Genomic DNA, 22384 nt, shown 5'->3' with positions numbered 1-22384 from the left:
AAGCTTAAAGTCTATGATTTCTTTTCCGAACAAAAAAAAATCCTTTGTGAAATCGTCGAGGTTCCGCCGGTAGACATGTAACAACATGCGGTGGCCGGATTGACACTCGGAGGTGGCGGTCAGAAATGTGGTGGAAATTGAAGGTTAGAGGTGAAAATAGTTAAATGAAGAAGATACATATAGGAGGGTAAAATGATAAATAAATAGCGATGTTTTGACTAACATTGGGGCGGTAAATAGTAAGCCCATTTTTTTCTTTGTCACGTTTGTTTGTAAGTCTAGAACTCACTCCATAAAAGTCATTTGCAGTGGGAATTTTCTCCATTTTTTATTTATTTCCGTACTTGTAAAATAAAAAATAAAAAAAACCTTAACGAACGAGCCTAAATAATTGTTGTGGGTCTAAAGGAAAAATTCCGCATTTTTTTTCCAAAATCCTTCCCTTCTTTTGTAAGGTAAGATGAGTGCTCTATCAGATCGGAACCCTGCACGGGTCAACCAATTCGGATTAGCAAGCTGGACTTTGAGGTGAGGAAAATGGTAGGGGTGCTGCTACCTTCCCAACGAGAATGCTAGTCATTCAGATAGCGATTCTATCAATCTCCAATTGTGTGATTCCTGTTGTGAGTTCAATTGGATGAATTTCTCAAGTAAAGGTCAACCTCCCACAAAGTACCCCTGGTGGAGGATTGAACCCCAAACCTTTTGGTTGGAAGGTGGAATCATATCCATTAGATCAAGACATTGCTTGGTAATGTGTTACAATCTTAGTGCATGTTTGGTAAAAATCCAGGAAAGGAAATGGATTTGAAACATTTAAAAATGAGGAATGGTAACGTTAAGTGTTATCATTATTTGCTGTTTGGTATACCTAAGGAAGGCAATCTCTTGTGTCAAATCAGTGATTCATGAGCGTGAAGGAAATAATGCCCTTGGTCCAAGTATGCATTCTATGTTAAGTCTAATAAATGCGGTTCAGTATTAATTAACAAGTTAATAATTCAGTGAGATCAAGTGAGCTGAATGCCTAGCTAGAGGCCGCTTCAGTTCAAGTGGAATTAATGATATTAATCCACAGCTTACTCTTGACTGAACCCGTAGGGTCACACAAATAGTACGTAAACGGATCAAGTATTTAATGGCATTAAATACTCCATCTATGAATATTCGGAACCGACGGATCTTGGTTTCAGTGGGAGCTGAGATCGTCACAGGCAAGAAATGAATACTCCGGAAACGATGATATTGCCGGAAACGGAAATATGGATCGTATCGGAAATATGAATATTATCCAAGTCGTAGATGTTGCCGGAAACGGAAACATGGTACGTATCGGAAAATATTATTGGAAATGGAAATATTACCAGAATCGGAAATATTGCCGGAAACGGAAATATTGTCAGAATCGGAAATATTGCCGGAATCGGAAAATAATTCCGGAAACGGAAATATTAAATATTTGTTCGAAACGGAAATTAATTCCGGAATCGGAAATATTAAATATTGTTCGTATCGGAAATAGATTCCGGAAATGGAAATTTAATCGGAAGCGTATCGTACGAATTAGCATCGGACGAGGCCTGCCGGACGAAGGCCCAGCACGAAGCCAGGCCGTCGCCCAGCAAGCACGCACGCCACAAGCCCAGCGCGCGCCAAGGCCACGGATGCGTGGGCCTTGCTGCGTGGGCTGCAGCTCGCACGCATGGGCAGTCCTTGTGGCTGCCGTGTGTGTGTGAGTTTGTGCTCATGCATGATTCCTGAATCTGCAAGAGTCAGTGTATGATTAAATGTCTATTCCTAATTGGATAAATTAATTAAATAGAATTCATGTAGGATTCTAATTCCAATTAATTCGTATCCTACTAGGATTACGATTCCTTTTCCATAACTCTATAAATAAAGGCCTAGGGGTCATAATTTATACAGAAGTTTCAAAGTATTCAAAAGTGAGTTTTTTGAGAGAAAATTAAAACACATCTTGCTCATAAAAGTGCCGAATTTTCTAGTACCTTAAGGGCGATTCTAGTTGGTCAATCTTAAGGCGGATCCGGACGTGCTGTGGACTATCTACGGAGGGACGACATTTGGAGTCCTAAAAGACTTGTTCTTGTTCGGTTCGGGCGCAGCTAGGGAGGGCACGCAACAAAGAGTATGCATCTAATTATGCTATATGATTATGTGTAAATAATATGATTCCTGGGTTAATGGTTGTTTCCGCATGATTTATGTAAATGTCATATGTATCATAACCTAACAGTGGTATCACGAGCCCCTTATTATTTTCATAATCTAAATTGCATGAACACGGTTAAATATTACAAATTTGCAAGAATTAAAAGGGGTGATTAATTTTCGTAATTGTTAATTAATTGCAAATTGCGTTTATTTAATTATATGTACGCAGTTTTTCGGCAGTTTCTTCATTACTCATCCGAATTGAGTGATTTTTGTGTCAATTCCGCATGTAAAAGGCATTCTAAAATTTTGACAAAAATAGTATTTTTCTGCCGAACCCAGAATTCTCAAATTCGAAGCCTAACTATGACTTTTCGAAGGTTTTAGTTTTTCGGATGCAAAATTTCGTAAATTTAAGATGTTAAATTAAATATTTGCGATTCCTGTTGATAAATCTTGAATTTTTGATTGACCTACTGCATATGTTTAACAAGTTTGAATGCCTAGTCTTGTTAATTATGCAATCTAATTTGTAATTATGATTAATTTGTTGAAAATTAGAATAATTTAGAATTAATTTGATTTTCATAATTAATTGTAATTTAATTAGAAACCTATGATTAAAAACCACCATAAAAATTGTAAATTTACGATAAATTTTAAATTTTTATGACCTAGACTTGAATCCATATCAATCGGAAATCAATTGGATAATAAATTTTCGATTTTTTCGCCCTAAAATTATGAAATTAATAATATTTATTAATTTGTCATTAATTTTAAATATAAATTTTAAATTTTTATGCGATTCGTTCAAATAACTTGCACGCACGAAGCAATGGACGCTTCGTGTTACCCTTAAGGGGTGTTGTATAATGCGGGCATGCGACGACGAGCAAGGGAGCTCGTCGCCCGTGCGGCACGAATGCAATGAGCAAGGGCGTAGTGCACGAGCACAAGGCAGCAGCCCTGCCTTGTGTCGTGTGCCACGAGCAATGAACGAATAGGCATGGGCGAAGGGCGAGCCAAGGCAGTCGCGTGTGGGCAGCAAGCGAGCTGCGCCACAACGCGCGCTGCCTCGCACAAGAGCGCGCAGCCTCGCGCGCAGCGAGCGCAAGCTCGCGCGCAGCGAGCGCAAGCTCGCGTGCCACGAGCGCTGCGCCCAGCACTGCTCGCGCGCGCAACGCGCGATGTCGCTCGCCCAGCGAGCGATGTCGCGCCCCAGCGAGCGATGGCTCGCGCGCGCAGCGCGCGATGTCGCTCGCCCAGCGAGCGATGTCGCGCCCCAGCGAGCGATGGCTCGCGCGCACAGCGAGCGAGCCAGCGCGCCCAGCGAGCGATCTCGCGCGCGCGCACTGCGAGCGATAGCTCGCGTGCGATGGGGCGCTGTGCGGAGGCTTGCGATAGGACAGCAGCGGCTATGCAACGGGCGCATGGGCTGCGCGCACATGGCCAGCAATGGCTGTGTGCGTACGGCCCATGGGCGTGCAACGCGTAGGGTGTTTGCGTTACGATTAGATCGTTTTGAATGTTTAATTTGAAAATTTCAGTTCACGTAATTTTAATTAATTTTAAAATTAATAATTTGAATTAATTTCTTGGATTTTAATTTTGAATATTATAATTATAATAAATGGTATTTATTCTAATTATTTTACTAAAATTAAAATGATGAATTAATTTAAATGCGACTGAAATTAAATTAAATTTTTGGATTCAATTATAAATTTATATGAGCTTTAAATTTTAATTAAATTTGTATGTTTCCGGTTAGACTAGAAATACAATTTTATGTTTAAAATTAGTAAAGCATATGAATTTATTGGTTTGAGTGGGAGCGCTTTTTAGTCATAAACTCTTGATTAGGTCTACAAATCCTTAAGGTTAAAACAACTCGATTAGAATTAATAAGGACTGAATAATTGGTAGATTATTGGTGACCTTGATTAATTGCTGCAAATGTTTACGTGATGCATAATGTGTTTTACTAACCAGCTATGTGGGCCATTCATGATAATGAATGGGTGAATGGTATATATTGTATATGTACTGTTTTGCAGGTTATGAAGTGACTAGTATGGCCCAAATAGGATAGAAAATATGGTCTGCGTACCATTAATTTGAATGTAATTGGTCTAAAGTACCAAAGTTATTTTTCAATTCAAATATGGTCTGCGAACCATCAAATAGTTGTAATTAGTTATAGCTTATCCTATTTGAAGAAAATGGTGCCTCCCACGGAGATTTTCAAGACGGACTTTGAAGTCAAAGCTTCAAGATGAAGTCGGGCCATACTAGATCACAAATATCTTATGCATGTTTTAAGTTATTTATTGCTTTTAAATATGTCTTAAAATGCATGAGATCAAAAGCTTGATTATGTTGCATGATTAAGGATTTTAGTTCACTTAAAATCTAACCAACATAGTAAGAGCCTTAAGTTCCAAACTTAAAAATTGAGTTAAAAGGTGCCATGCCAAAATATACACTTGCTTGGATATCCTTTACATCAATCTAGTAATAGTTTTCGCTCAGCGAGGTGTTACTTATTGGTCCTAAAGGGGCAAGGTACACAAATAATTGTGAGTACATGTTAGTTTTGGTGAAACTCAACGATATAAGTAAGGAGTCCTTTTATGTCGTGGCAAAATCGATAGGTTTACCTAACAAGTTCTTAGACGTACCTATCAACCAAGAGTAGTTTCTAGACTATTAGCAAAAGGCTTTTGCTTACCTAAGATGTTTTAGGATTAAGTCGACAAACTGTGCTTAGTTCTTCAATGATTTTAGGATCTTGGAATCATTTTATTCACACCTGCCGGAACAATAAAATCGAATAAAATGCTAATAACTTGTTTGAATTGCATGGTTGCTTTAATTTCAAGTTATTATTCATGATAAATGTTTAGACTTTGCATGCTTCAATGTATGTTTTAATTATTGTTTATAATTAAATATCTTGCACTGCAATAAATCCTTTTAGAAAGGTAACAGTAAATTTCCTCGATTGGTAGTGAATCCAAGAACGATTCACGGAAAAGAGAGAAAGTGAGCAATTTAAAATGTACGTTTCTTATATCGACTTTTATGGTTGTTTTCGAATATCAAATTCGAATGGCAAACCAATTGGTGCTTGTGAATTCAAAATACACTGTAGTTTTTGAGATCATAAAGCATTGAGCTTAAACGCTCAGCTTTACCAATGGTTAACAACCTAATATCTTTGTCCATTTAATTCTCGAATGAGTCTAGTCCCTAGACATTCGAATAGATCGATGCTTAGAGAACTTTAGAAGCTTCTGGTAAGATCATCTAGTTGAAACAAAATATTCAACATAAATGGTAAAGAACCTTGTTGGTGACATTGGACATGTCTAACAAAGTATAAAAGTCAACACTAAAGAATTCAATTCTTAAGACTATAAGAAAGGGTACAAGAAATAGGAAAACAAAGGAACAAATGAAAGGAATTTACGATTCCGGTTCTACCTATAAGTTTATGTTTAAAGAGAAGTGACCTAGCAATCAAACTTCCTTGGTATCATATACCGCTTGAGGTTCTTACTTCGGTAATAACTCAAACAATGGAAGCTAGGATACACTAATGACCTACAAGTGGGAAATGAAGCATGGCAATGCTACATTAGTTGTAGGGTCATCTAGTTTGTTTTAAGTCCTTTCAAGGCTGGAACTAAATGGCTATTTTGTTCCATAATCAGCATACCTAAATTTCTGCTTCAAACACAGAAAGACTCACATTCAAGAAAAACAAAAACAATGTTTGTTTGTTTATTTGAATGAAATGGTCAATTACAGGTTGAGTCAATATGCTTGATTAAAACAAACAACTCTTTAAAGAACTTTACTAGGTTCAAATCAACTTCTTGATTTGAGTTCCACTAATCTTTGGCATTGTTGCTTAGACCATATCAACAAGTTAACATTCAAAAGCTCTATTTTGATGGACTTTTGAAAGTTGGTTGATTTCTAGATCAACTTAAGACAAGCTAGTCTTACTTGTTGAAAGTAACAAAGAATATGAACTATTGTTAGAACGCCTAGACAATAGAGTTCAAAGCTAAAGAAAGGTTTTATGACTTTATTATTTCACATGGATTTGAGTGAGTATAGGTTTATTTACTCAAATGTGATATAAGTTGAATCTGTTTGGCTAGTTCAAAGATTCAAAAGTATAAAATCCACTTGGCAAGAAATCATAAAGATCTAGGTTAGATCATGTTGATGATTACTTGAGACCAAATATGATCATCAATGATTGTGTGTTGTAATTTCACAATCTAGGTCCATAAGATATGGCATATCTTAGTTGGAATAATCGAAGTCAATTAGTACTTGATTCGATCAATGACGGATCATAAAGACTTTTCCTATAATTTCTAAAACAAAATGCTCAACTACCACCAAACTAAACCAATTTCGTCAAAGCTATTGAAAAGTAATTTCAGAATATCTTTTCATAATATATCTAAAGAGTTCCTAAACTCAGTGGGAGCTTAGTGTTTGTTATTCAACAAACTAAGGCCCAAGTGTAGATATATGTTTCATTGTGATTTATTCAAATGAGACACAAGGGTATTGTTTCTACCACAAATTTTTGAGAACATAATGTTTGTTTGCTCGAAATAATGTCCTTTTGGAGATTCGTTTCCAAAATGACAAGTGGGAGAAAATAGACCTCGAAAATCTTCGAGACGAACAACAAACATAAAACGGACATTCCGGAGGCTTTTCGAAGTGCTTCAGAAAATCCGAACTTATTCTTTAAGACTTTAGAAGTGGCTTTAAAGAATAGACATCTCTTAGAAGACTTTACAAGTGCTTCAAGGAGAACAGAATATTCAAAGGACTTTAAGTGGCTATTGATATTCTAATGTTTGATGTTCTATACCCAAGTAGGCATAGAATTCAAGTCACTGAAACTATGAGATTCTTCTATTAGATAGTAAGGAAACATAGAGTTCTGGTCAATGAAACTATGAGATTCTTCTATTCGATAGTGAAGAAACCTACAACTTGCAGTCAAACTATTATCATGTAGATTAATGAGTTTATGACTTGTAAGAAAGCTATGACGAAACCTAGATTCCCTAAAATGGTTAGAGGCCATATATAGACTCAAATGTTTTAAATGGTTAGAGGCCATAAAACATACTCAATGTTTTGATGACAAAATTGAAATTTTGTTGATTTGCAAGAATAGTTTCACACCTATTGGTTGCAAGTTTGTTTTAAGGATAAAAACCATCAAACATGGAATTGTGTTCACACACAAGGCTAGATTAGTTGCTAAAGGTTACAAGCAAATTCATGGCATGGATTGTGTTGAAACCTCATGCAAAATCGTAATGCTCAAGTCTATAATTCAAGCAATGATTGCATATTGGTACATATAGCAATTGGATGACAAAACGTATTCCTCAATCAAATGTTGGAATAAACTATGTACATGGTATGTCATAGGATTTGTGGATCCAAATAAATGCTTGAAAAGGAAAGCTAGCTTATGAAATCTAAGTCCAGATTTAAGCAAGCAATTGGGAATTAGAAATGTATTTTAGTGAAACTAATAAGTATTTTAGTTTCATAAAATATACATGATTCTTATAGATATATAAGAAGTTTAGTGGGAGTACTTAAAACTTAATTGGTCCTATGTGTATTACACACATATCTCTCTATTGTGAAATAACATTCAAATGCTAAATGACTTAGATTTGAAATTATTCATCAATAATGGACCATGGCGAAACTTAGTACATATTGGGTATTAAGATCTATTTACAAAGATCTTATAATATTGTTTTAGATTAAGTAATGGCATTTACTAAATCAAACACGAAAGTCTCAATTGGAGATATTCGACCCATGTGAATAAATCTAAGTAAAGGATGTTTGAACTATGTATAAGCATTTACTAAGTTAAACATCAAAGAGTCTAAATGAGATTCTTAACCTATATTATATGTCAAAGAATTTAGCTGAATTTAGTATCTACTGAAACTAGATAAGCTAAAGTTACATGAATAGAATTCAATTGGGAATTATTCTGCAAAAGAATTTATCATGTATGATATAATATGAGGATCGCCAAAAACGTATCGTATGACTTTAGGCATGACAAACATATACCAATCTCTATTGATCTAAGTGAAGATCAACTAGATTGAGATCAAGAATACTTATGGTACTTGAAAAGGTACATAGGAATAGTTCTTGATTTAAGGAAATAAAGATATGCTAAATATTGGTGCTACACGCATAAACACTGGCAAAGGATCAAGCAAGACCTTTTGGAGTTAACCATTGACAAGGACGAGCTAAAGAGCATCGTGTTTCGAAATGGCAACATGGGTTGGAGACCATGAGTTGTTGCGTGGGAAATTAAAATAATGATTTCTATGTTCTAAGATATAGTTGAGAGTATTCCACATATCTGTGAACTGCTTGGATAAGTAATTCCAAACAAAGCATCACTAGCAACCTATAAAGTTGAAGTAAAAGTAATTATTGCCTAAGAAGCAATAAAACAGGGTTGTTTAAAGTTCTTCACTGAACTTGGGTAGATCACCTATCTGCTGGCTTGATGATTCTTCATTGAAAAATGCGTAGAACCACTCTTGAAGCAAGAAAAACGTCTGCTAACTTGATGGTTCTTCATTGCAAAATGAGTAAAACCACCATCGAAGTGAGAAAGACTAGATCACATAGTAAACAAACTCGAAAAGATCTTATTATCATATCTCGAAGAACATTCGATGAAAAGGATATTAAAGATTGGCAAAGCATGATAACTAAACCTATGCAACAAGTGAGAAGCAACACTCACATTGTAGCACTGGAAATCAAGCATAGCTTTGAATTCCATGAACTGTTTTAGAAGATGGGTTTGAGGCCCATGCTTATAAAACATTGGGGTTGAACATTTATCATATATGAAATGTATTTTCATATTCCATTTAATCTTGGTTTAGTATTAAATGATGAGTCCCTTCAATTTGACGATATATTCAAGATAGACTGTCAGGACCAGTCCTGTGACTAAGAAATGTCTATCAAGTGAACTTGAATGTCAAAGGTTGAAAATGGTCCCTAATCGGAGTTTTCTATAAAATTGGACGCATAGAAAACGTTAGACGATTAGAATGCAAGATGACTAGTAGTTCTGTTTCTTGAACTATGTGGACATGGCAATGTCATAATCATTTGCATAGATACTTACTTTGGGAAGACTAGTATCGGACAAGACCTATGAAACTTTACTGTAAGAGATGAAAGTCTGTCATAAGTAAATTTCATTAAATTATTAGACACTAAATCCTCGATACCTGAGTGATTTGAGATTACTTGTTTGAGAACTGGTTGCTTTGACGTTGACCAACCGTCGCACCGTAAAAGGAGGCTATAAAGGCAACGCTCAGGTAATCACCTATCAAACGAAGTCTAAACTCAAGATCGCAAGATTGGGATTGTCCTCCCATAAATCGGGATGAGATGCTTAAAAGTTGTACAAGGCCACTCGGAGAGCTAGAAACTGTGAAATGCATGGCCGTGCTCGGATGAATCATAGGCTATGATTATCTGTTTATTTGATCAGTTGAACTCTGAAACCGAGGAACACCTCTGGACATAATAAGGATGACAACTCTTACCTTATGTTCAAGAGCAAGCATCGAGCGACAAAGGAATTAGGAAATGCACACTTGTCCCTAAGGACAAGTGGGAGACTGAAGGAAATAATGCCCTTGGTCCAAGTATGCATTCTATGTTAAGTCTAATAAATGCGGTTCAGTATTAATTAACAAGTTAATAATTCAGTGAGATCAAGTGAGCTGAATGCCTAGCTAGAGGCCGCTTCAGTTCAAGTGGAATTAATGATATTAATCCACAGCTTACTCTTGACTGAACCCGTAGGGTCACACAAATAGTACGTAAACGGATCAAGTATTTAATGGCATTAAATACTCCATCTATGAATATTCGGAACCGACGGATCTTGGTTTCAGTGGGAGCTGAGATCGTCACAGGCAAGAAATGAATACTCCGGAAACGATGATATTGCCGGAAACGGAAATATGGATCGTATCGGAAATATGAATATTATCCAAGTCGTAGATGTTGCCGGAAACGGAAACATGGTACGTATCGGAAAATATTATTGGAAATGGAAATATTACCAGAATCGGAAATATTGCCGGAAACGGAAATATTGTCAGAATCGGAAATATTGCCGGAATCGGAAAATAATTCCGGAAACGGAAATATTAAATATTTGTTCGAAACGGAAATTAATTCCGGAATCGGAAATATTAAATATTGTTCGTATCGGAAATAGATTCCGGAAATGGAAATTTAATCGGAAGCGTATCGTACGAATTAGCATCGGACGAGGCCTGCCGGACGAAGGCCCAGCACGAAGCCAGGCCGTCGCCCAGCAAGCACGCACGCCACAAGCCCAGCGCGCGCCAAGGCCACGGATGCGTGGGCCTTGCTGCGTGGGCTGCAGCTCGCACGCATGGGCAGTCCTTGTGGCTGCCGTGTGTGTGTGAGTTTGTGCTCATGCATGATTCCTGAATCTGCAAGAGTCAGTGTATGATTAAATGTCTATTCCTAATTGGATAAATTAATTAAATAGAATTCATGTAGGATTCTAATTCCAATTAATTCGTATCCTACTAGGATTACGATTCCTTTTCCATAACTCTATAAATAAAGGCCTAGGGGTCATAATTTATACAGAAGTTTCAAAGTATTCAAAAGTGAGTTTTTTGAGAGAAAATTAAAACACATCTTGCTCATAAAAGTGCCGAATTTTCTAGTACCTTAAGGGCGATTCTAGTTGGTCAATCTTAAGGCGGATCCGGACGTGCTGTGGACTATCTACGGAGGGACGACATTTGGAGTCCTAAAAGACTTGTTCTTGTTCGGTTCGGGCGCAGCTAGGGAGGGCACGCAACAAAGAGTATGCATCTAATTATGCTATATGATTATGTGTAAATAATATGATTCCTGGGTTAATGGTTGTTTCCGCATGATTTATGTAAATGTCATATGTATCATAACCTAACAGAGCGTAGAACTTTATTACCACAGGGTTAGGAGAGGTACTCCCTCCGTTCCCTTTTGTTCTTCCTGTTTAGAATCGGGAGGGGATAATTGGAATCTTGGTATGATTGGTTGTAAGAGAAAGTAATAAAAAAATGAAGAGGGGTGAATGGAGAAATATGAATGAATTAAATAAGGGATGGTGGGGAAATTTAGGGTAGAATATGTAGAGATTCTTAAGTATTTTTTGGCAATTAGAAAGATAAATAAGGGTATTTGGGTAAAATATCAGGTTCAAAAATAATATAGATTCCAAACAGGAAGAACAAAAATGAACGTCATTTCGGGAAACATGAAGAACAAAAGGGAACGGAATGAGTAATAAATTGGTGGTAATGATTTGCCTTTGGAAATTGAGTGTATTATCCACCTTTCATACCAAATAATAGGTAATGAAATTAGTTAATTGATTCCATTTCCAACACTTGAAACGTGCTACACCAAAGATGCATTAAGTAAAGTTGATCACGGGGGGACGACTTGCTGAGCCCGTGTCCATCCAACCCGTTTAAATAGCGGGCTTGGGCAATGATTTTGGAAAAAAAATAAATATATAATTAGGCGGGCTAAGCACAACCCGTTAATGTTAATGGGCGAACACGCGCGAAATAATATTTGTCACAGGCAACCCGCTCAACCCGTTTATTAAAAAAAAAAAATTATAATTTTTTAGTTAGTCATTTATACTTGTATTTTTTCTTTTCATTTTTCCAGTAATAGAAATACATTGAATTCTTGACTTTTTTTTTTTTTTTTTTTTTTGACAAAAGCTGCACTATTCAAACACTTAAACACACGAAATACCTAGAATCCTACATCTTGTCGCCACATTATGGGCCTTTGTCACCTCTACCCTTGGAACTTTGAGTATAATACATTGCCGGAATGTAGAGCCTACAACTTTGATTTCCGCAATGATTCCCATAATGGTTATGTCTACCATCTTGGTTGCGCGAAGATTAGAAACCAAAGCAGACGAATCAGTATCAATTCGCAGTCGCTCAATCTGCTTTTCTGAGACCCAAGTTAGTCCCAGAAGACACGCTTTTGCTTCTGCATGATCTGAAGAGACCGCCCTGCCATAATGTCCTGCCACTTCCTCCGACTCATAATTTTTCCAGTAATAAAAATACATTGAATTCTTGACTTTTTAGTGGGTAAAACTTTTCACTTTCATTATTAACTTATTTTTTTAAGACAAGTAACTTAATTTTTTCTTACATTCTTATAACAATATCCACCATTTTAATTATAAGATGGAACTCGAAACTTTAGCGATAATTTAAGCAAAACAAAAAATTTAACCACAAAAATAAAGTACGGAGTTAATTAATGATATTTAAATAAAAAATTAAAATAGTGTAGGCCGTTGGCCCACGGGCAAGCCCGACCAGTTTAATAGGCGGGTACAGACAAAAAATCAAGCCCGTAAAAAAGGGTTTGGTTTTGCTACTCTTCCATTGGACTTAAAATAAGCTTAGACCTGACCCGCTATTCGTCCATACCCGTAAATAATCACCTCTACTTTTAAGATAGACACAAACAAACGGAGATAATCGTAATACTCCCTCCGTTCCTAAATAAGTGTCACATTTCCATTTTTGGCGTTCCCTTATAAGTGTCACATTTCTATTTTTGAACATGTATTTTTCCCACTTTTCCATACACTTTTCACACTTTTTCATACATTTTCCCCACTTTTCTATAAATCATAATTACTTTTACTTACACATTCTACACTTTTCCACTTTTCAATCCCCACATACACTTTTATTTGTACTTTATTCAATTAAACAATTATCTACTTTATCCTTTCAAAAAAAAAACATTCTTAATCATTAACTCTTACACACTTTACAATTTTATTAATTACCGTGCCCAAGCCTAAATGTGACACTTATTTAGGAACGGAGGGAGTAGTACTTTTGATCATACCATCCTAATTGATTGGTTATAATAAACATCCAAACATAGACATTCAACGGAATTGATGGATCAAGAGCAACTCTAACAGTTGGAGTGATAGATTGACTTGTAGTTTACGTTAAAAAGCGAGGCGTACCTCAGAAACAAAATAACTAACCTACTTGCTAGCAGGTGTAACTCAACAAGGCTAGTAGGCTACAAGTTTTAAAAAATAATTTAACGTTCAATAATTGAAAGGTGAGATTTATGCAAGCTATAAGTTGTTTAGCCGACTATTTTAACGTTCAATCATTGAAAGGTGAGATTTATGCAACCTACTCCCTCCGTTTTATTTAAGGGATATACTTGCCTTTTCCGGCCGTATTTATTTAAGAGATACACTTGCCATTTTTAGTAACTTATCAACCCCAACCATCTAATTAAATAATACATCTAATATACCATATCACCCACCATCCTATTAAACAAATAATTTCATAAACCCACCCCACCCTCCACCCACCAAAATGACATGGTCCCCACATATTTAATTATTAAAAAATTCTATCCAACCCCACTTGCTTTATTATTTTATTTCATTCAATTATTCTTCTTAATACCCGTGGCCGGCCAAGTGTATCTCTTAAAAAAATACGGAGGGAGTATAAGTTGTTTAGCCGACTATTTTGAGAGTTTGTAGGTTAAGGCCCTATTTGGTTTATTATTAGTAAAAGGAAAGGAAGAAAAAAGAAAGGAAAAGAAGGGAAGAAAAATAGATTTTATTTTTCTGTGTTTGGTTTAAGGGAAAGCAATGAAGGGAAGAGAAAGAAAATATAAATGACAGCTTTTAATTTTCTCTTTCCTTCCAAATGCCTCCAATTTTGGGAGGAAAGGAAAGTGAAAATTTTATAAAGGAGCTTTCCTTCCAATTCCCTTCCTTTCCTTTCACTTCCCATATACGAAGTAATTATTTGTACCAAATACAGGAAACCTTATTTTACCTTTTCTTTATTTTCTTTTCTTTCCTTTCAATTCCTCCCAACCAAATAAAGCCTGAAAGTAATGTAGCTTAAAAGCTAATGTGGCAAACCAAACTGCATTATCTTGTAACTTACCATTAAAAATGATCTAATTAATAAAATATTTCCTATGTTTTCTTCGACTTTCAACATTTCTCTTTTCAGGCATGAATGTTTGTAACTAAAGTAGTGTAGCTTAAAACCTAATGTAGCGAACCAAACTGCACTATCTTATAGCTTATAATTGGAGATGCTTTAATTAATACGGAGTACTTTGTATAATGCTTCATACGCTCACTTTAACTTTTTAACATTTCTCTTTTTACACATGTCAGTGCATTAATTCAATCATCAATATATATAATTACCAACTAGTGTGTGGCTCGGGCGATGCCCTGGTTGCTACATTGAATAACTAAAGTTTTAGATTTTTCTTGAGCTCAATATTTGACCAAAATACTTGATAAATATCCATTAAGTTCGTCAACTACACAGGCACGCTAAGTCATTTATCATGGCAAGTAAGTTTTCAATCATATCATCTTACAATTTGTATAATTTGTTTTCTCGTGGAACTAAGTGGCGTCAAATTAATAAACACCAAATTAGATATATATGCAGCTATGTAAGACAATCCTATAGTTGATTCTTATGAGACTTATGACATCAGGTTTCTTCATGGTTGTCATAATACTTTAATTTTTTTCCTTTACAAAATAGTCCATAGAAATTAAAAAGTCACATAAAAAATTATTTGTTTTAGATTTCATGTGAACATTTATTTATAAATTAATGTGAAGAGATAAACCACAATTGGTGGTTGGTTAAGATAATAATGAGAATTATCATCCAAACTAGAGGTCTGGTGTTCGAACCTCATTGTATTGATTTTTGGTTGTCCATTACATAATACATGGTGAATGCATGATGTGGCGTGAGGAGAATACTACGTGACACATATACATTTTCCACAACGCCTCGCCAACAATATTTTGCTTATAAATTATTAAAGACCGTCAAAGTAGAGTATTTAAATAGTACAAAAATCAAAGTATTGCAGATAAAAATAAAAACAGATGAAGTATTAATTATTTGGAGGATTTATGACATAATCACGACATTAGACATACAAAATCAAACAAACAAAAGGTATTTTATACATTGGCACCTTGCATTTTCCGGCTTAAATTGCATCTAAGAAGTGTTAATCGTGTAATGATTGGTGACCCTGAATACTTACTTTATGCGTGGAGTAAAATAGCAAGAATAGTATAATGTCCGATGACTCCAATATGGAACTCAAACCCCATAAGTATGCAATGTAAGGTAACATGCACCTTTTTTTGCATTGCAACCACATGCTCTGATACCTCGCAATGAAAACCATCCATAAGCTAGTCGTAGGAGAACCAAATTTGAGAACCAATTGTCAATTTGTCATACAATAAACCCCATATTAGCCCTTCATGTCACTGTCGTGGGACTTGAGTACTCAAATCTCATAACCTTGCAAATCGCAATGGACCAAAACATACCACCATTTTTTTTTTTTTTTTTAAATCAAGAAACTTCAATGAAAAACCCAATGTTGAAATGGCGCCCAACTACTATGGAAGAATTAGGTATCGGTTGAATCTAGTTTGAACTAAGAAAATAGCTCTAAGCATTAACTCATGTCTCATTCCTTTCACATTAGACAAACCTAAACAAAACGACAATATTTTTGGAGAGTTAACTATGGTGAATTAAAATTTACAAGGGAAACTAAGTAGAAGTAACGTATCCGAGCGATTTCCTTCAATATTGCATAAAGATCTAATAATTCCCTAAATACGTTACTTTCTAAGTTATTTCCCACCATACCGTCCACGTAAGCAAGGGAGAAAGAGAAGTAATTTTTTTTTCCGGTTCAGCATTGAACCGCCATATGAGATAGCGGTTTCGTTTTAAAGCAAACCACCACCTGAGATGGCGGTTCAATGTTATAAACCGCTATCGAGATAGCGGTTTGCTTTAAAACAAAACCGCTATCTCAGATGGCGGTTTGCTTAGTTGTAAATTATTTTTAACATGAATTACAGTTTAAATAGAAATATAACTTAGAAGTAACCTCTTGTAACATCAATTGTGTCTGTAGCTCAGTGGATAGAGTGTCTTGTTTCTAACAAGAAGGTCGTGGGTTCGACCCCTACCTAACGCGCTTATTTCTTTTTTACCATTTCTTAATATTAATTATTAACATTACAAAATTTAACTTTTCAACATCAGCGTCTGTAGCGCAGTGGATAGAGCGTGTTGTTTATAAGTAGAAGGTCGTGGGTTTGAACCCTACCTTTACACGCTTATTTTTTTTTTACCATTTATTAACCGCTATCTCATATAAACCGCTATCTCTTAAGTCAACCGCTACCTGAAATAGCGGTTTAGTGCCGCTTCGTTAAAAAAAAAAAAAACGGTTTTAATGCTGACGTGGACGGTATGGTGGGAATTAAGTTAAAAAGTGGCGCATTTTGGAAATTTGACGTTCTTTAAACAATATTGAAGGAAATCGCTCAACGTATCCCCTCAAAGAAGTAAAGAAATGAAAAAAATTAACTATGGAAATACTTGGCCAAATTTATTTCCGTAGTTTCCCTTTCAAAAACAATCCATGAGAAACTAAGGACCCATTTATTATCTTTTTTTGTTTTCACTTTCTGTTTTCAAAAACTAAAACTATTATGAAAACCACATAAATTGTTTTAAGTTTCTTATTGTTAATTTTCAAAATTATTATTATTAGATAATACGAAGTAGTAATTTAAAGTTCATTGTTCAGGCTAAAATCATAGGACTAGCTTTTAAAACTGTAAAACTAAAAATTTAGGGGGGGTTTGGTTCGCAAACTGGTATGGGGTTGGAATCAGGAATGATATCTAGGTGGTATGGGTTTGGAACTTGATTCTTAATACCATGTGTTTGGTTCAGTTTAAGAATGAGTTTTTTCCTTTTATTTGATACCTGAAGTAAATATATGAGCCATACCCACCTCCCCATAGGTTTCTAAACCCCATACCTTGGGGGTTTGAGGTATGGGTTTGAAACTCTTATATTTTACAAAAAAACACATAGTATGGATTTGAAACTCTTATATTTTACAAACAAACACATGGTATGGGTTTAGACCATTCTAAACCCATACCTCATACCTAAAAAGAGATAGCAACAACCCCCAAGAAAAACTAAACTGCTTAGTATTTTTTTTTTTTTTTTTTTGACATATGCTCAAAGAACAAACTAAACAAACTACGCAAAAGTATTAAACCACAAAAGAGAAGTAGACGCTGCAGTTGCTAGCTCATGAGCCTGCTGCACTTGTTGACGATCAACCTTGTTGACACAACACCAAGAAAAGGTTTTCCCCACTTTCTTGATTTCCGCAACTGTCCACATGATTTGCACATCTAACATCGCATCCCCTCGCAACAGTTCAACTAACCGATGTGAATCAGTTAAAATTGTAACTCTTTTTATCAAAGACTGAGACGCCCACCGTAAACCTAGAAGACAAGCTTTAGCCTCTGATTGCAAAGCCGAATGAGAAGTGCCTGGCTGAGCATCTAGAACCCAACCCATTCCAGCATTCCCAGTAATCTTATGCCATGAACCATCCACCAATATTATAGCTGGAGCACCCTGGTCTTCCGTACCCGAGATGATAGCCCTGAAAAAACCTGGTGGAAAACCTAAAGAATCCTCAGGAGGATGTAGAAACCCTAAATATGGGTGTTTTTGATTCCGAAGAAAATCATGTTCACCCATCCCCTTATTGATAAGCGCTTGAGCAATTGCAATTGTCGAAATCTCTCCCCTAAATACCCTGTTATTCCTAATCAACCACAGGCCCCAAAGTGTACTAATAAAGTACACTATTCTCAGGCTGCGGTTCCCATCCTGGCGTTGAAATTGCCGGATATAAAACAGAAACCATTCCGAAAAGGACATAGTTTCATTGAATTCCGAGTGGATAGCTAGGGATCCACTCCTCCAAACCTGTTGCGCAAAGTTACAAAACCGGAAGAGATGTTGTATGTCTTCTTCGCCACACCCACAAACATCACAGAAGATCGAGACCTGGATACCTTTTCGCCCCAGATTGACCTTGGTTGCCAAGCCATTATGAAGAAGTTTCCACAAGAATAATTTCCACTTAGGATGGATACCCGATGACCAAAGCATCTTATAAATGTTATTTTGTGGCACGTTTATCATATCAGAAGATTCCTCAACTGCTAGCATAGCGTAGGCAGTCTTAACCGTAAATTTACCCGATTTATGAAAGTCCCAATAAAGAAAATCTTCAGTATCCGAAGTTGGAAGTTCAAGACCAACTATTTTACGAGCATCTTGGAATTCAAAGGCTGTCTGGATCCTCTCATGGTTCCAACCCGCACCCAGAGGATGAATGAAATGATGTACTTTCCAATCCTTAGCTTGTTGTAATGTAACGTGAGAGCTATAAATAGGAATTCCACCCAGGACCCACTTGTTACCCCCTGCCGAAACTTTCTTCCCATTACCAATTTTCCAACTGCAACCTCTAAGAACATTGTTGAAAGCTCTTCCCATTGCCCGCATAACCCAGGAGAGACGTCGTCCGACCAACAAAGCTTGTATCCCAGTATGCAAAGGTTTCAAGAATTTACGGTCAACCGTAGCAGCTAGCATAGATTGGGAATTACTACTTAAACGCCATACGTGCTTCATAAGTAAGGCCTTATTCAAGCATGAAGCACTTCGAATGCCCAGGCCACCTAGCCCTTTAGGAAGCTGAAGAACTTTCTTACTAACCCAGTGAATCCCTTTAATTGACTTACTAGCCCAAAAGAACCGAGTTAAAATGGAATCAAGCTTGGTCGATATGGAAAGAGGAGCTTCCATACAATTAAAAACATGGGAAACCATAGCAATAAGAACAGAATTGATAAGGATCAACTTTTGAGGTTGAGACAGATGACAAGAATTCCAAGCTGAAATCTTACCGGCAACCTTGTCAACTAAGAACTGAAAATTGGTATGCTTCTTCCCTACCAAATCAACTGGGACTCCAAGATGCATTCCAAAATTTTGAACCAATTGCATCTTAAAAATATCTTTGAAACCTTGTTGGTCAGCTACAGGGGTATTAGGACTAATTTTAACATGAAATTTTTGTAAATTGAATTGCTGACCTGAAATCCCGCAGAACCTGTTAAGAACTTTCACCAACTGGGAGCAACTATTAGTGGTAGCAGTAAAAAAGAGAAGTACATCATCAGCAAAGAAAAGATGTGTCATCTGGGGGCCACCTCTCATAAGTCGAATACCTTGAAAGTAACCTAAATCATTCCCCAACTGAAGCATTCTAGAGAGGACATCCATACAGAACAAGAACAAATAAGGAGATAAGGGATCTCCCTGACGAATACCACAGGTCGGTCTAAATTGATCAGAGATAGACCCATTGACTAGGACTTTGTAGGATACCGTTGAAATACACTGGTGAACTAATTGAATCCAATGTTGAGGAAAACCATAAGCTCTAAGAACTTGGAGAAGGAAGTCCCAATGAACTTGATCATAGGCCTTACTCATGTCAATTTTAAGTGCGCCAAGGTAGCCTTTCCCTCTTCGTCTGGTGTTGATTTTCTCAATAAGCTCATGGCTCAGTAAAATATTATCTGTCATAAATCTGCCAGAAATGAAAGCATGTTGCGCTGGAGAAATTAAACTTGGCAACACAACTTTCATCCTCCCCACCAGACATTTCGAAGCACATTTGTATACAGTATTACAAAGGCTTATTGGTCTCAGATGACCTGTTTCTTCTGGCATTTCACGTTTCGGAATCATAACCAAAAGAGAATGATTCCATTCCTTGAGAAGATAACTTGTTGTTAAGAAACTCCGAACTGCATCACAAACTGAAGGTCCTACCTTTTCCCAATGTTTTTTGAAAAACCCTGCAGTAAACCCATCTGGACCTGGTGATTTAGAATCACCCATTGCAAACATCGAAGTCCTAATATCATTGTCCAAAAAAGGACTGCTAAGCATAGCTACCTGAGAAGAAGAAATATGAGGCAAATGCAATTCTCCCAAGACTAATCCTACCTCATCGTTTGCAGGTAGGCTAGATCACACTTGAAACCTTGTTTAAGGGAGTCAACCACAATATCCTGAACATGTTGTTGTCCCTCAACCCAATTACCACTCTGATCCTTAAGTGATAAAATTTCATTCTTTTTTTGCCTAACCTTGACCCTTGAATAAAGCAACTGTGTTGGAAAATCACCTTCCGCCATCCATCGCTCTTTCATTCTTTGTCTCCAAAATTGAACTTTTAGCGAAGCTTGTGAAAAGGCATCATCAACTTTATCAATATATTCCTCCCCTTGATTTAGAGTTTGCACCTTTGCCCCCACAGTTGCAAGTGTATCACTCATATCTTTCCAATTGACACCCCATAATTTCTTATTCCTAAGGCAGCAAGACCTAATTTTTAACCGAAGGGAAACTAATCTTCTTGACAGCAAAAACATTGAAGATCCTTGAGTATTATCCCTCCAAACATCATTAACCAAATGATAAACTTCTGCAAATTGAAGACACCAATTATCAATTTGATAAGGTCTGAACTTCTTTAAAACGACAACATTATTGTCAAAGATAACAGCCGCATGATCCGAGGCCATGAAAGGTTGGTTTGTTATTTTGCTATCAGGAAAAGACATGAACCAATCATTAGTCATGTAACCTCGATCTTAACGCTCCAAAATTAAGCGATTTCCCAACTGCTTATTAGTCCAAGTAAATCTAGGTCACGAGAAAGGAACCTCAAGGAGACGACTTTGTAAACGGAATTGAACAAAATCATCCCAACCCCGAATGAATGGAGATCCTCCCAACTTATCCTCAAACCACTCAACTTGATTAAAATCTCCCAAAATTAAACAGGTTGGATATAAGATAAGTAAATCTAAAACTTGATCCCAAACCCTATTCCTATCATCAATAAGAGGAGCACCATAAATAAACATGATGTAAGAAATATTTATACTATTTTCCATTATCTTACATAGTACAAAATTTGGGGAACTTAAAACACAGCTTACATCAAGATTAGCCCATCCCAGTACAAGTAAGCCTCCACTAGCCCCTATAGCATTGACACCAGTACAAAAGGTAGGATTACTAAAACTAAACATATTTGCAGCTAGAGACACTGACATTTTAGTCTCAGACAAAAACAAAAGTGTAGGGGAATGAACACGCATAAGCCAAAGGACATACGGTAACTTAGTAGAGTCCACACTATTTAATCCCCTACAATTCCAACTTATAGCCTTCATGAAGTTGTAGAAGGCGATGCCTCCGCTTTATTGACAGAATATGACTGATCTGAGGACACCATTACCACAGCATCTATCATTGGACTATGCAAGTGTATAGCACCAGGATCTTTCTTGAACTTTTTACCACATAAAGGGTGCACCTGCTTCTTCCCTCTCTTCTGTTTACCTCGACCATCTGAACTTCCATGGGTCTTCAGTAACTCCTGCTGGACAGAAACATCCAAATCCCTAGCCAAGGTAGCATCAGAAACACATTTTGACTTCAAAAGAGTCCTCCCACGTTGCTGAACCCACCTGTTAAAGCCACCTTTAAGCTCTAATTTTTTCAGCTTTAACTTCCTTCGTTTATGCTGCCAATCAGTATCTTGATACCATCGTTGAGAAGGCAAAACCCTGACAGAACTCCCTCTCTCACTTTCATAGCCTCTAGGGTGAGGTCTCTTTCGAGGCCAACTAGCTTCAAATTTCGAAGCTAAGGTTGAAGTAGGAGAATGCACAAGTGAAGGTCGTTGAGATGGTGTAGAGGGGTCAGATGATAACCCATCTGAACTACCATGACTCACTAAACTCCCAGTTCCCAGCTCCTTGAGAATTTGTGTATTATTAGGAATAACCAAAGGGGGAGGAACACTGACCCCCATTCCACGCCGAGAAGCCGTATCAGCAAAACTACTATGAACTGATTGAGGAGGCAAAGAAGTATGCATAGAGAGAAACCTGCTACGAGGACTTGGAATAGGAGTGAACACTCCATTATAAAAACTGCTTAGTACTTGTACGAAGTATATG

General features: G+C 36.7%; 1 protein-coding gene across 1 annotated transcript; it reads right to left on the bottom strand.

Annotated features, from left to right (window-relative positions):
• Positions 1-17507: 17507 nt before the first annotated feature.
• Positions 17508-20992, bottom strand: LOC110800340 (uncharacterized). The gene is made up of 2 exons (XM_056836251.1): positions 20411-20992; positions 17508-20303 (listed from the first exon to the last, which is right to left on the bottom strand). The coding sequence occupies exons 1-2, from the start codon at positions 20990-20992 to the stop codon at positions 17508-17510; spliced, it is 3378 nt and encodes a 1125-aa protein (XP_056692229.1).
• Between the last annotated feature and the right edge of the window lie 1392 nt (positions 20993-22384).

This window comes from Spinacia oleracea, chromosome 2 (genome assembly GCF_020520425.1).
Source record: "Spinacia oleracea cultivar Varoflay chromosome 2, BTI_SOV_V1, whole genome shotgun sequence".
Lineage (NCBI taxonomy): Eukaryota > Viridiplantae > Streptophyta > Magnoliopsida > Caryophyllales > Amaranthaceae > Spinacia > Spinacia oleracea.
This window is presented reverse-complemented; position numbering and strand designations above follow the sequence as displayed.